General features: G+C 36.1%; 2 protein-coding genes across 2 annotated transcripts; one reads left to right on the top strand and one right to left on the bottom strand.

Annotated features, from left to right (window-relative positions):
- The first annotated feature begins 1,338 nt into the window (after positions 1-1,338).
- LOC309703771 (uncharacterized protein) lies at positions 1,339-3,052 on the top strand. The gene is made up of 4 exons (XM_082528662.1): positions 1,339-1,429; positions 1,681-1,832; positions 2,259-2,312; positions 2,476-3,052. Exons 2-4 carry the CDS (start codon positions 1,704-1,706, stop codon positions 2,764-2,766), a joined length of 474 nt encoding a protein of 157 aa, XP_082384788.1. The 5' UTR covers positions 1,339-1,429; positions 1,681-1,703; the 3' UTR covers positions 2,767-3,052.
- Positions 3,053-5,030: 1,978 nt separating this feature from the next.
- Positions 5,031-6,278, bottom strand: LOC309703855 (uncharacterized protein). The gene is made up of 4 exons (XM_082528773.1): positions 6,196-6,278; positions 5,822-5,952; positions 5,655-5,714; positions 5,031-5,533 (listed from the first exon to the last, which is right to left on the bottom strand). The coding sequence occupies exons 2-4, from the start codon at positions 5,948-5,950 to the stop codon at positions 5,255-5,257; spliced, it is 468 nt and encodes a 155-aa protein (XP_082384899.1). The 5' UTR covers positions 5,951-5,952; positions 6,196-6,278; the 3' UTR covers positions 5,031-5,254.
- Between the last annotated feature and the right edge of the window lie 7,893 nt (positions 6,279-14,171).

The raw sequence follows: 14,171 nt of genomic DNA on the forward strand, positions 1-14,171 counted from the left end.
ATCTTGGCAACTTGTTCACCCCTAGGTGGCACTATGTCCTTCACTGCCACCATCCTTGTTCCCTGTGCTTGCATCTATGTTCCTTCTATCATAACTCTGGGATTTTGTTATTCTATTAAAACTTTTCTGAGGGCTTTGTTGTCCTCTCGCTTGACTTTGAATTCAAGGATGCAGACAGACATTTCACTGCTTCTTACAAAGTATTTACAAACATGCTGCTTTAATTACGCATGCTCATAACAAACCTAAACGTGGGATGAATTATATGAGGTATACCAACATGTGTGTAACTTATTGCAAGTGTTATAATATTTTTCAATGGGAGTTTGATTATAAGATATACTTCAAAACACTCATGTAACTTAACTCCAGTGATTGCCTTTTCTGTGAGTGAGGCACTCTATATAATTACTTCCCAATGATTTAGTAGATATGTGGATTAAACAATGATGAACAGTAATTATTTCCCAAACATTACACACACATACTAGGAAACTGACTGTGAGACACACACACCTACACACACACCTAGTTATTGGCATTTAAAGTTATTTGTTAATCAAATGTGAAACCCTGAGCTTCAAATGCAAATATGGAAGAAGTCTTATAGATACGAGAAAACATAGTGCAACACACCTAGAAACAAATTACCCAAGCACACACACAGGAGAGCCAGTATTGGCGTGCCAGTGTAATCTATTAAAGCATATTGTGATGCCACCTCTTCATTTTTTAAAAATGTATTACATTCCTTCTTGAGTGATTTTGCACTAATATTCGAGTCAACAAATACTGTGATTTACAACAAAAACCAAAAAAAGCTGCTGATTTTTTTTTTTATTTATTTGTATGTATGTGTAGTTCTATTTCTATGTATTATATTAAAACTTATGTGATGTGTATGTTTAAAAAATGTTACTATAACTCATTACCGACAGGCAGAGGTAGGAAGTAACAAAGTACAAATATTTTGTCTGTAATTGAGTAGTTATTTTTTTAGCAACTTTTTACTTTTACTCCCTGCATTTTAAAATAAATCTCTGTATGTTCTACTCCTTACATTTACAAAACAAAAAACTTTTTGAAAGCAATTTCACCACCATCATGTGTCAAATAAATTTCTCAGCTTCAACAATAAGTTGATTCTTCAGATGATGTGGCAGCAGTAAATGGGCTAGGGTGTTTTTTAAGCATTCGGGTTTTGCATTTTCACATAGAATTCCTGTGAAGTAAAACAGGCAAATATCTGTGAAACAAAAGTGAAAGCCTGACGTAAAAACACAAGCGAAATAATACGAACAGCACTGGAACACACCTTAACACACCCACACACATGGAGGAAATGGGAGGTGGAAACAGCAGTGTATATTTAAAAGGACAAAGGAGCTCTGGTCATTTATTCATTCACCAGATTCTTTTCACGTTACAGGTAAGTCTGAAAATTAAAACTGATCATCTCATAGTTTATTTTAAGACTTTTAGAAAATGATTTGAAAATTTTACAAAATGTGTTGCAGTTCAGTAGTTTCAGCATTTCTTTGTAAGTTGTGTGTTCTTTACACATCTTGATGTTTTAAATCTTTTGATTTAAAATAATAATGAAGCTAGAATTTAAAACTCTCCAGTCTGGAAATGTATTATTCACCTCTTTTTCCTAACACTTGTACATTTTCTTTTTAGAAACAGACTTAAACAGAACAGTGATGGCAGCAGCAGCTTTAGCCTCAAGCAGTGGAGTGACTGTTTCCCGCACCACCAAAGGCCTGTTTCTCATGTTCACCCTGCTGTGTCTGGTTTGCCTTTCAAGTGCCCTGATAGACAAGGACCAACTGGTACATTCAACATTGCTCAGTCAGCAATTTTACACTTAAGGACCACTAGTTTTTGCTTAATATTCAGTGACTTTATTGAAGTAATTTGCAAGTCAACAGACTTTGCGAGTGACCACAAATACGTTTTCTTATGAAATGTGTTGGGTTTTTTTCATTTCTTTATATGTTATTCAGACTTTTTGACATTTCTATCTGATTATAACAAAAGAAACAGTACAAAAATAAGCAAAACAACAACACAAAACTGTTATATTTCAGACAGAAATGGTGTAGGCCATTTGTGCACCAAAGCAGCAATGTAACAGAAAACAGTGTTTCATAATAGCACTAATATCATTAGTATTTGTTACATTATGCACTATTTTATAACTTCAGTCATACATCTATTGAACAATAACCATCTCAATGGTCACTTTGGATTTTCAGGAACAACTCAGAGAAACCTATCAGAAAACACGACAACAAATAGAAAAACTGAAGGTCAGTACATGTTTCTCACATACTTGCCAAACATTGTCTAAGAGTAGTGGTGTATTAGAGAGCTGTAAAGGTGATTTGTTTACATATTAAAAAAATTATAATGTGGCAGTAGTAAACTGAATTTGTGTAATGTTAATAAAGTGATTAAATGTTATCCTATTAGGCTGAGCATGAGGAAGAAGTGGCCTCCACTACAGAGCTGATGAATGAATACATGAGCTTTATGGACCCGATGATCGCACTGATGAAGAAAACCATGCAAGCATCACATGATGCTGATTTTCCTCCACTAGATAAATTTATGGAGAACGTTAAGAATTATGTGAAGCAAACAGAAGCTTATATTAACAGGAAGCACGAGGAGATCGGCGAAAAAATTGAGGAAAGTGAGAAGAAACTGGGAAAAACTGAGAAATTTATTGAATTTCTTGAGGAACAGGAAGCTGATTTGTAACTTAAATGTCAGTCTTTTTTCTTTTTCTCTCCTTTTCTCTAATAGCATCTATTTAGTTCCCCTGTCATATAGTACTTTGTAAAACTATGGTTTAACTTTTTCTGTCATCCTTCATTACAGTTTGACATAAAGTAACCTAGGATTTTGCTATTAGCTACAACTGTTCAGAGGATATTATGGGAGTACATCTGTGGTACTCCCATCTTTTTCTGACATGTCTTGTTTTCAGAAGTGGAAGCAATGTTTATATAAACTGACACATAATAAAGACATATACCGACTTTTAGTATTGTTTGTTGTCAAAATATCTACAGTGGTGTAAAAAAGTGTTTGTCCCCTTCCTCATTTACTAGTGTTTTAGCACATTAGAATATTTGTCACACTTAACTGTAGCTGTTTCAGATCATCAAAAAAAAAAAAAAATTAGACAAATGCCACTTGAATAAATGGTCAAATGATTTAAATGATGACTCCTTTAATTAAGGAAGAAAAGTAATCCAAACCAGCTTGGTCCTGTGTGAAAAAGTAATTGCCCGTCTTGTTAAATCGTGATTTAACTTTGATTAAATTAGTTTAGTTTCACTAAACATACTCAGGCCTGATTGCTGGCAGACCAGTTGAATCAAGAAATCATTTGAACAGTACTACTCTGATAAAGTGAAGCAGGCTAAAAGATCCCAAAAAGTACCGCATCGTGCCATGATCTAAAGAAACAAACTTCACACGTCTCAGGTCAGAGTTCATGATTCAGCAATAAGAAACAGACTAAAAAAACTCAAAAATAATGCAAAGGCTTGCGTCACATTTGTGAGACACGCAAAAATAAACAACTTTTTCTTTTATGTAATATCCCTAGCAACTAAAATGCATGTAATCTATTTACAAATTATGTAACATGTAATCCAAATTGTCCATTCGCTTCCACTTATCCTGTTCAGGGTTGCTGGAGCCTATCCCAGCTGTCATAGGGCAAGAGTCAGGGTACACCCTGGACAGGTCACCAGTCAAACACACAAAGACAGACAACTATTTGCACTCACTTTCAATTTAGATTAATCAATTAACCTATCTTCACTAAACACACGTCTTTGCACGGTGGGAGGAAGCTGGAGTAATCCCACACAAACACAAGGAGAACATGCAAATTCCACACAGAAAGACACCAGCCTGATGGTGGAATTGAACTCAGGACCTTCTTGCTGTGCAGCAACAGTGCTAACCACCGTGCCACCCAAATTGCTTGTCTACTTTTGAAATATCTAAACAATGCATTTATCATTTAGTGCATTCCAAGTTAACTTATGCTAGTAGAGTTTTTTAAAAAGTTTATTTTTCCAAACCACATGTGAAACCCTGTGCTTTGAGTTATTGTATGTCACTTGTTTTCCATGTTGAAACTATTTCAACTATTTCTGCCACTGTAACAAACACACACACGCGGGGGGGATTGAAGATCAGAACAGAAAAGAGAGTAAGGATGAGCCAGCACTGGAGGACCACTCACATTGTGTGTGCCATAGGTTTGAGTCAGTCTGCTATCATCTCTCATCTGTTATCTCAGGATGGTGGTGTATGAGAAGAGTCTGTTTGCTTGTCGTTTTCACAGAGTAGTTGAAGTTGACAGTAGTTGAAGTTATTTAATCAAATACTGATATCTAGTGTCACTAAATTTATGTAATTTTGCTACACAAAATATTGCAATTCTACATATTTGTAACCCTTCACCCTGTTATTTACATGTCATTTTTTTTCTTTCTACTCTGTCTCCTTTTACTCTCTTTGATTCTTTTAATTTCTTTCTCTTCTTTCTTCTTGCTTTCCCCTCAAGCCTCAGTGGTCTGATCAGATTGCTTAAGTTAACATAGATTTAGATTTGCAATCTGTTGCGGATTTCAGTCTTTCAAAGACGTGTAAGACAATTTAAAGAAACCTTCATTTATTCACAGAACAGATGCATTTATCTAATCATGTACAGAATATCTTAACAATTTCTTAAAAAGAAGACAAACCCTATAATTTATACCAGTTTCTATTATCTAATATAGAAGACAAAACTTAGTTATTCATGTATAGACCATTTTCATAGCTGACATTAGAAAAGACAAAAACAGGAATGTATTTATGGTGTAGAGATTTCAGAAAAAAGATTCTGTTTGGGAGCAGTTCACTTTCATGCCTTACCAGGACAACTGAACCTATGCCAGGTCAAGATGTCTGTCATTAGTTTTGTCTGTCGTTGACAGACAAAACTAATGACAGACATAACTAACAGAATATCAACATAAAGTAAATGTTTTTATTTTGTATTATTTTATTTTACATTGACATTGTTTATATTTTCAAATATTGTGATAGTTGTATTTAAATTGTATGAATGTATTCACTACAAGTTTTCAAACAGGTAAAAATAATTAATAGTTTCAAAGGAAGTTCTAGTAAAAGGGGTGCAGCACATGTGAATCATAACTTTTATCGGTTTACATAGAAGTTACAGTTCAGTGTGCTGCTCCTCAATGTATTCGATCAATGTCTTCATCTTTCTCAGTTGCTTTTCCTTGGATGCAATTTCCTCATCAAGCTCTTCATTTGTGCTGTCTAGTTCAGCTTTGGTTTCTTTCATGGAAACCTTAAGGTCCTCCGTATCTGTGTCAGGATCTGTTTCACCAACCAGCGCATCAGTTTTCTTCATCACTGCTATCACTGGGTCGATGACAGCCAGATAATCATCTACCAGCTCTGAAGCTTTCAGCATGTCTGACTTGTATTCCTAATAAGAAAAGAAAATCTTTTCATGAATGGCATAAATAAATGCAGAACTAAGTCATGCTTCAAGGTAATGCACACAAGGGACAAACTCAGAGTTTCTGCAGTGAGAAACTTCTACTCACCATCAGTTCCTCCATTTCTTCTTGTGCTTTCTCATAACATTCATTGAACACTTCTTTTGCCTTGACAGTGAACAGTGACGTAGTTACAGTTTGGAATTGGCTGGCAAAAGTTTTCATAGTGTACATGACAAAACAGCTGCATAATGAAATATAGAAAATCCGTTTACCAGTTGGTTCTTGTTTGTCAGTGAAGTTGAAAGGCAAACCAGACACAGCAGGGTGGACATGAGGAACAGGCCTTTGGTGGTGCTGAAAACAGCCACCCCTCTGCTTCTGGCCAAAACTGTTATTGCCATCACTGTTTGGAGTAAATAGCATGAAATTTTAACTGTAAATAGAAAGTTTACAAAAATAAAGACAATTTTGAAACTCCAGTGAATTCTAATTGAAAAATGTAAAATGTTAGAGATTCACAATCAAGTTTAAACAATTGTAAAGAAAATGTTTAAACTCAAGCTCAGCCGACAACTTTTTGTTTCTTTAAAAAAAGAAATAATAAGCTATAGAATTAAATAGGCTAAGTTTTAGTTTTCAAACTTACCGATGATGTAAACAGAAGCTGAAGAACAAAACAATGAAGAGATGGTGCATTGCACAGTGCTTTTATGCAGATGTGCTACCACATTCCTGATGGCTTACTTCCATTTTGACATTCATTATGGCACATTCTTTGCACATCACACGTCTCAAACCATCTCTGATGTTTCACTTTCATATAAATCATACATGCTAGTTTACTGTAAAGAGAAACTAATATGTTTATACTTTGGCACGCACGTCATATTCCTACACTTTGACCTATTAATGATGCAAATAATAACAATGCAGATTACACTACAAATGATGGAGGAATTTTCTTATTTCTGTATTCTACCATTCTGTTATATAAGCAACAAATGGAGAATGTAGAAAATAGAAAAATGTGTTTTATATTATTATAGTATTTATTAAGCTGCATGAACTTCCAAGAGAACTTGTTTTTTCAATTTATAAGAAACTAAAATGTCAGTTAACATATCATATTAATCCTTTTCATAGCTCATTTAACGAGTCTTACTCTGCTACTATATTCTGAAGCCACTTTCCCTAACACTGGAAGTCAGGATAGGCAGTCTCAAAATGCTGTTTATCAAGTTGCACATTTTCCCAATAAAATATGTGCGCGTTCACATGAAAGGAGTTTTGGCTGCACCTGACCCATCAAAGTGATTAGTGTACCAGTAGCTAAGAGTGAAACAAGAAATAAAACAGTTTCTCATGAAAGGCAACATGCTTTCTTAGGATGCCAAGCACAATATGTGCATATGGTGTAATAACCTTTATTTCACCTTCTACGTTGAACTATCTTAGAGTTTAATGTATATCTCAATTTTTCTTAATAAGTAGAACGGGAGTTCTGAGCATCTTTGCATTTTAATCAACAATGTCATTTTTATTTTTGCAATATCACCAGCCATTTTTATTACCAAAACCAAATGAATGAAGATGTCAGGGTCTCACCAATAAGTAACTTTGCAACACATCACTCACACACATACACACACACACACAGTTTTATTTAATATACAGAATTTTAAAACATGTTTTTATGGTGCAGAGAGAAAAAAAAATTAAAATTCCTGCATCACATCGCAGTATAAAAAGCTATTTTCTTCTATTTTTGCAATATCCTAAGCTAGTTGATGACCCACAGTTTTTCCCCCTCAGAATTTCACAATGACATAATTGAGAAATAAAAAAGTTTTACTTCACAGGAAACAAAGCAAGAAAAGAGTTGCCAAGAATCTGCTGCAACCATCATTAACTGGTTGAATGAGTTGGAATGCCACATACTCAGAATACCTAAAAATACTGAGAGAGAGAGAGAGAGAGAGAGAGAGAGAGAGCGAGAGAGGTATGAAGGAAAAGGAGGTGAACAAAAGAGAAGGGCAGTCACCACTGGGTGTTTCCACGACCAAGACAAACTCACCTTGAAACCTCACCTTTACAAAGACTAATTCCTATAAATGTGATGTCAAAAAGCATTGTCATGTCAGAGTGAAACAAGAAATAAAACAGTTTCTCGTGAAGTGAAAGAAAACACGTTTTCTTAGGAAGCCATGCACAATATATCCATATGGTGTAATAACCTTCATTCTACTTTCTACATTCTACTGGATTAGTGATTATTTTTGGTAGTGAAAAATTTTCATCAATCAAAAAGGCACAGTCAAGCATCAAAAATAAAAAATGGCACAATAAAGGATACTCAAACTTTTGTTTGACACTTTTTAGCACTTCTTTTGCATTCTCTTCAATTTTTCTTCAATTTCTCTGTCATCTTTGTATTATTATTATTATTATTATTATTATTATTATTATTATTATTATTGTCAGGTAGTCATTTATATATTTTAATGTCTCACAGTGACAGTTTATGTAGATATTATCCTGTAGTGTGTGAATCAGGCAGATATCTCTGAAAGAAAAGTGAAAGCATGAGTTACAAGCACAAACACACACACACACACACACACACAAAGTAGAGTTGAGCAAGGCAAAATGAGAGGTGGAAACACAAGTATGTATATAAAAGGACATGTGATGTGCTGTTTCTTAAAAGGTGACTCAAACTCACCACATTGAATTGTCTTAGTTTCAAAGAAGAGATTTCAGATTCAGCTGTGTTTTGAGTATTTCCTTTGTAATGCAATGTGACTCATTGATTTTGTACATTTTTCAAATTATAACTACACTGTGGAGGTATTGTACAGACGACACAGGAGCTGTAACTTTCCATTCCGACTTTATTCATCTCCAAACTACTACTGGACACACGCCAAAAACCAGCAGAACCCCTCCTCCCGACCTGGGTGTGAGTTTAGACAGTTTAAGGACTAAAGACTAACCATCACTCTTTGGTTGTGTGGTTCAGTGGCAGATGTTCAATAAATAAGATAGAAAGACACCATTAGAGTCTCTCAGTCCTTATTTGTTGTAGATTTCCAGAACATTTGGCTTTGTTGGCAGGATCACTCATGTGACTGCTTCTGGGTTAGGTGTCAGACAGTGATCTGATATGAAGTCCGGTGCTGGCGATCAGTTTGAAGTCACTGCATATCCAGTGTTGCGGCCTCAACTGACAGGACCCAAGCCGATAGTTTCCATGTCCCCTGAGAGTGCTGTGCTGACAGAGCCTGAACTTGGGAATTCCTCTTCCCTTGTGAGTAGAACGAAACGAACGAAATGAAATGAAACAAGCTTGATTGGTCACATACACAATCATACAGAGTACAACATAATGTGAAATGTGTCTTGCCCTAGTGGAAAACAGGTTGCAGCCATTCCAGAGCTTGGTGTTTTTTTGGCATGGGGGGCCTAGCCAGGACCCTTACTAGATACTGGGAGGAAATTGAACTTGCGACTTCCGTTCCAAAGGTGTGTGGTCTTACCACTACACTATCCAGCAGAGTAGATTCTGAGGGTTCAACACTGTTTGTGAAATCCAAGCCAACATTAGTGTCACCTATGGATTTCCATCCCCCTCTGTCATTGTTTATCACCTGCCAAATCATCTCAGGCTCTTCGATACTGTCATCAGTCCCCAGTCTGGACACCAGAGTTGTCCCACCACCTCGACCACCGGCGGGTCTACTTTGTCACCAGACTCCAATGTGTCTCTGTTGGTACTCCCTGAGGGACTTCACCTTCACTGCTCCTGGTGTCCTGAAGGGCTCTGTATTCTCAATATTCCCAGCGACTGTCAGCCAAGCCCCCTGAGGTGTTCTGTTACCTTTGCCTACATCATCCTGCTGCCCAGCCTCTGCAGGGTCTCCACCATTCTTCAGCAGGTTCACACTCTCGCGGGCAACTCTCTGCTCTCAAAGTTGAATCCTTCTGAATCAACTAACTTTTGACTTTTGGAGTGTTTCTCACTTTGATGGACAGTTCAGGATACTGTGTTAAACCTAGCTGAACTGTGGCAACAACATATGTGTCATTTACACTGTATTTGTTTACATTTTGGAAAATTAAATATGAGGAATTACCTATCAACATTTACTGTTTATTGCATAGTAGCAGAACTACTGAGTTTAAATCTAAACACATTTTTAAAACCAAAGGAGTCTAAGGTAAGTTCTGAAAATAAAAGTGAAAGGGCAGCTCATAACCAGAGTACATAAAGCATTTGCAACGTGTCATCTCATTGTTTTCATTCGTCACCTGTACAGTGCAGCAGGTCTTCTTCCATTCACCTGGCAGGTAAGCTCAGCATTGTACCTTTGGGTGTTTTTTACTGAATACAATCAGGGATTACATTACAATTATTCACTTGCTTCAAAAATGGGGTGCAGTCAGTTGTAATCTTCCTTTGGTGACTGCGATGAAACAGGGATGACGGGGAGTTGGTCTGCTATGAGTTTTCAACTAAACAACGTTGATTTAGCACATAACGCAGATTTAATTCCGATATTTGTCAAATCTGTTACTCAGTGAGACACGCTGTGGTGTGCATGAACCAGAGGCAGATTCACTCCTGGTGGACTGAGTAGAGTGTACACCTCAGGGGTAACTCTGTCAGCCACAGACTGGGCCAGATCTAACCAGCGCAAATTTATAATTTGTCTGCCACAGTCCTTAGTGATATTGTGTTAATTCTCAGAGTGATGGCAGAAGCAGCTACCAGAACAAGAGGGCGAGACTGTCAAACAACAATCTGATTTTTTTTTGTTCCCATCTGTATCCCTGTACATCTGTGTTGTGCATATTCAGTTTTTGTGAAATTACATTTCATGAAATTCAATTTTCTTAATTTTTTTGTTTTTCTTTTTGTTTCCAAGTAAAATCAAACATATTCCGTCAAATAATACATATTTAAATTCTTTCAGTTAATGTTTGGCACATTTTTACATTATGACATCCTTGACCAATGATTCTTCTACTGTAAATCAAGTGTGTGCTTAAAATATTACACATCATTTTACATTCTAAATACTATTTAAAGTCTTGAGTAGTGCTTAATAATCCAGGTTAGGAAATCTCTGCTTTGGAATCTGGATTATATTATGTGCAGATTTAATTCCCCAAGCACGAAAGCTTAAAAACAAGCAAACGCAAAGGCAAAAACAAAACAAAAAGCAAACAAGCTAAAGATTCACAGTGTAGACTGTGAATTGGAAATGCCTCTGGTATAACAAATATAATGAATGCATGCATCTACTTTTTATACAGTGAGGTCTTTAAGTATTGTGTATTGTATTGTGCTTGTCTGCATTTTGTTGTTTTACCTCCAAGTATATATGAGTTTAAAACAAACAGTCAAGATGTGACTAAAGTTTAGACTTTCAGCTAAAATATTATAATTTTCCTGTCCTGTCATAAATATTAAAGAGGTAAGTATTGCTTCTCAGTTGCAGTGAATTGATAGAAGAAAATACTGACGATGTGTCCAAAATTTTAATATGATAATCTAGATCAGATCTCTAATCCCTAAACCTAACAAAGTAAGGTAAAAAAAATGGCAGATTAGCTTGCTCGTTGTGTGATGTGTCCCGCTCGTAAAGTTTCTGGGCTGCCTTTCCTCATAACAGTCGTCCCTCAAGACTTTCTCCATTTAAAGCAATGCATTCTCAGGGATTGTAACATCCAGTCCTTTTACTGAATCACCCTGCACAGTGTTTGTACATGTGTACAACAAAAAGTTTTTTTAAACTTTTATTTTACATTCAGATTCAGCCCCAGAATGTAAAACAAGAATAGTCAAAGTTTTATTTTAAATAAAATGCCACACTGATAAACTTTCCAATGCTTGAAAGTTTGGATGGACATATTTGCATATCTGAGAGCTGAGTCTGCTTCCAGAGTCCAGTTTGTGAATAAATCTAAGCGACAAATACTGCAGATGTAACACTAAGTAATCTAGTTCCAATCATGAAAATAAATATTCAGTATTAAAAAATGGATGTGAATATTAGTCAGTTAAAATTAAATATCTGTGTTATGTTAAAGGAGACCACAATACCAGGAAGTTGATGTTTGCTGTTACTGTCAACATCATATTTAAATATATATATATATATATATATATATATATATATATATATATATATATATATATATATATATATATATATATATATATATATATATTGAGACAATTGAGAGAGTGCCTGATAAAGTACGACACCTGCTGGTCACTTTTTGTAGTTACTCTTGTGCTTGTTTTTTCCTTTGATTTCTTTCTAAGCGCAGACTTTACCGTCTGAAGTAAATCAAAGGGAAAACTTACCAGTCCAATCATTTTGAAAATAGATTGTGCTCTCTCAGCGTCACAACCAACTTTTTGTTTCAGAAAAACAGTAATTCAACGAGATAATAAGTACATGTACAGCAGGGGTGCTCAATACGTCGATCGCGATCGACCAGTCGATCGCAAAGGTAGTATTGGTAGATCGCATGGCATTAAAAAAAATAGATGCCAGCCTATCATCCATCCCGTCACTTGATTGATACAGGGAAGCCAGTCAGATGACATCAGATTTTTTCTGACGCTTGGGTCGCTGCGCATGCGCAAACAGCGGCGCGAAGTGTAGTAAAACTGACAAGCTAGTCAGCGAGTTAACTCCAATTTTTAGCTCTCGGTTTTTTCTCTTAAACCTGGCCGTCAGCAGCTACTGTCCGGACTATGCATCCCTGGCTGATTCAATTCAGTGCAAGTCATCAGAGTAAACTCAGGTAATGACAAAAAATTTACATAGTTAATTGTGTTGTGAAATATTGGATATTGCGGTTATGCATGTATATACATTGTAGATATAAAGAATCCTCAATATATTTATAAATAAGTATATGTTTTGGATTTTTGTAGTGGGTAGATCATTTTGACTTGGTCATTTTATAAGTAGCTCAGATGCGGAAAAAGTGTGAGCACCCCTGATGTACAGACTTGCTCAGTTAACATCTATATAGATGCTTTCCATGTGTAACTGTCACACCATGGCAGTGAGGGCAGATTTTGGTCTGATGAAACATTTTTGATCGTCAGAACATAGAGGACATACAGTGCATTCACGGCGCTTCACTTTCACTTCCACATTTTGTCATGTTAAAGTCTTATTCTAAAATGGATTCTATATGTTATACCTAATAATGACAAAGTGAGAAAAAGTTTGCTTAAAATTCTTGCAAAGCTTTTTTTAAAAACTACAATATGCTGTAAAATTAACCGTTTCCATTACACTCAATACTGAGCTCATGTGCATGCTGTTTCCACTAGTCCTCTGTCAGACATTTCTACAACTTGATTGAATGAATAGAACAGCTCTATCTGTTTTCCTATTCATTCTATTTCCGGACCCATTTGTTACTGGTCCCCACACTCACACCCCTGGACCTCTTCGTGGGGACATAACAATGTGAGGGCTCGTCCGGGATATAAATTGAAGGAACAGTGATTAAGTTTTGGTGTGTTTGCCGGTCGCTTGTTTAGTTGTATTGTATCTGTTATGCTCTCTCTCCAGTTAGCACAGGGGAGTGCCAGATCAAGCTGTAGCCCCATCAGTGTCTACACCTGTTGCTCAGGGGCTGTCTGAGACAATCTCAGGTCAAAAGCAGCGACTAAGGAATATCTTGAAACGAAAAGGGAGATAAAACGATTCCAGAAAAGCTGAGATGCTGTGTAAAATGTAAATAAAACATTGTTGTTGTTCTTTTTCAGTCTTTAAAACATAGTTATAACTTTTTAATAAGCAAAAAAGGAGTGTCAGAAAGTGTTTTGCATCTCTTAATATAATCAACAACTTTGTTTTTCAATACCAGTTGTCAGCCACTGAAGTGGATTAGCTAGAATATACATAACCAATTTAAATATTGGTATAAACATTTTTTTGTTTGTTTGTTAAACATTACTTTTGTAATGTAGTGCCTTCTGCACTCTTTCACAGTTTTTTTAATTCTGTTTTTGTCATTTAGGTATTTTTGTGTACTCTGCTGTACTCATAAACGTGTGGCTGGAAGGCCTGATTCTCTCTCAAAAGATCTCAAAATTAGTTTATTGACTTTTATTCTATTGGAGTCAAAAAGGGCACTCAAATAAACAAGAGGAAAAAAAAAAGACCTAATTCTGTTGGACAAGAGAGTTTATAGAAGAGCAAGGTCAAACTTGGAGCCAAAGGAACAATGCCTCACACTTTGTTAAGTCATAGCACACAGACTCAACAAAAGACAAACTCTCACATTCAGACTGTCTGGACTCATTCTAACTCTTACTTAAACAACAGGAGCCATTTCCCTCCTTTACTCTGGAACAGTCTAACACAGGGGTGGGCAACTCCAGGCCTCGAGTGCTGGTGTCCTGCAGGTTTTAGATTGCACCCTGGGTTAACACACCTGAATCAAATGATTAGTTCATTACCAGGCCTCTGGAGAACTTCAAGAAATGCTGAGGAGTCATTTAGCCCTTTAAATCAGCAGTGCTTCTTACAAAGTATTTACAAACATGCTGTTTTAATTACACATGCTCATAACAAACCTAAACGT

The sequence above is a fragment of the Aulonocara stuartgranti genome (assembly GCF_965226115.1).
Source record: "Aulonocara stuartgranti genome assembly, chromosome: 3".
NCBI classification, from domain to species: Eukaryota; Metazoa; Chordata; class Actinopteri; order Cichliformes; family Cichlidae; genus Aulonocara; species Aulonocara stuartgranti.

What these genes read in the sequence shown, in the direction of transcription:
- LOC309703771 (XM_082528662.1), top strand. Translation starts at nt 1,704, where the DNA reads ATGGCAGCAGCAGCTTTAGCCTCAAGCAGTGGAGTGACTGTTTCCCGC. An exon ending in TGATAGACAAGGACCAACTG is followed by an intron (nt 1,833 to 2,258) that starts GTACATTCAACA and finishes TTGGATTTTCAG; the next exon opens with GAACAACTCAGAGAAACCTA. An exon ending in AACAAATAGAAAAACTGAAG is followed by an intron (nt 2,313 to 2,475) that starts GTCAGTACATGT and finishes TTATCCTATTAG; the next exon opens with GCTGAGCATGAGGAAGAAGT.
- LOC309703855 (XM_082528773.1), bottom strand. Translation starts at nt 5,950, where the DNA reads ATGGCAATAACAGTTTTGGCCAGAAGCAGAGGGGTGGCTGTTTTCAGC. An exon ending in TGACAAACAAGAACCAACTG is followed by an intron (nt 5,715 to 5,821) that starts GTAAACGGATTT and finishes TTCACTGTCAAG; the next exon opens with GCAAAAGAAGTGTTCAATGA. An exon ending in AAGAAATGGAGGAACTGATG is followed by an intron (nt 5,534 to 5,654) that starts GTGAGTAGAAGT and finishes TTTTCTTATTAG; the next exon opens with GAATACAAGTCAGACATGCT.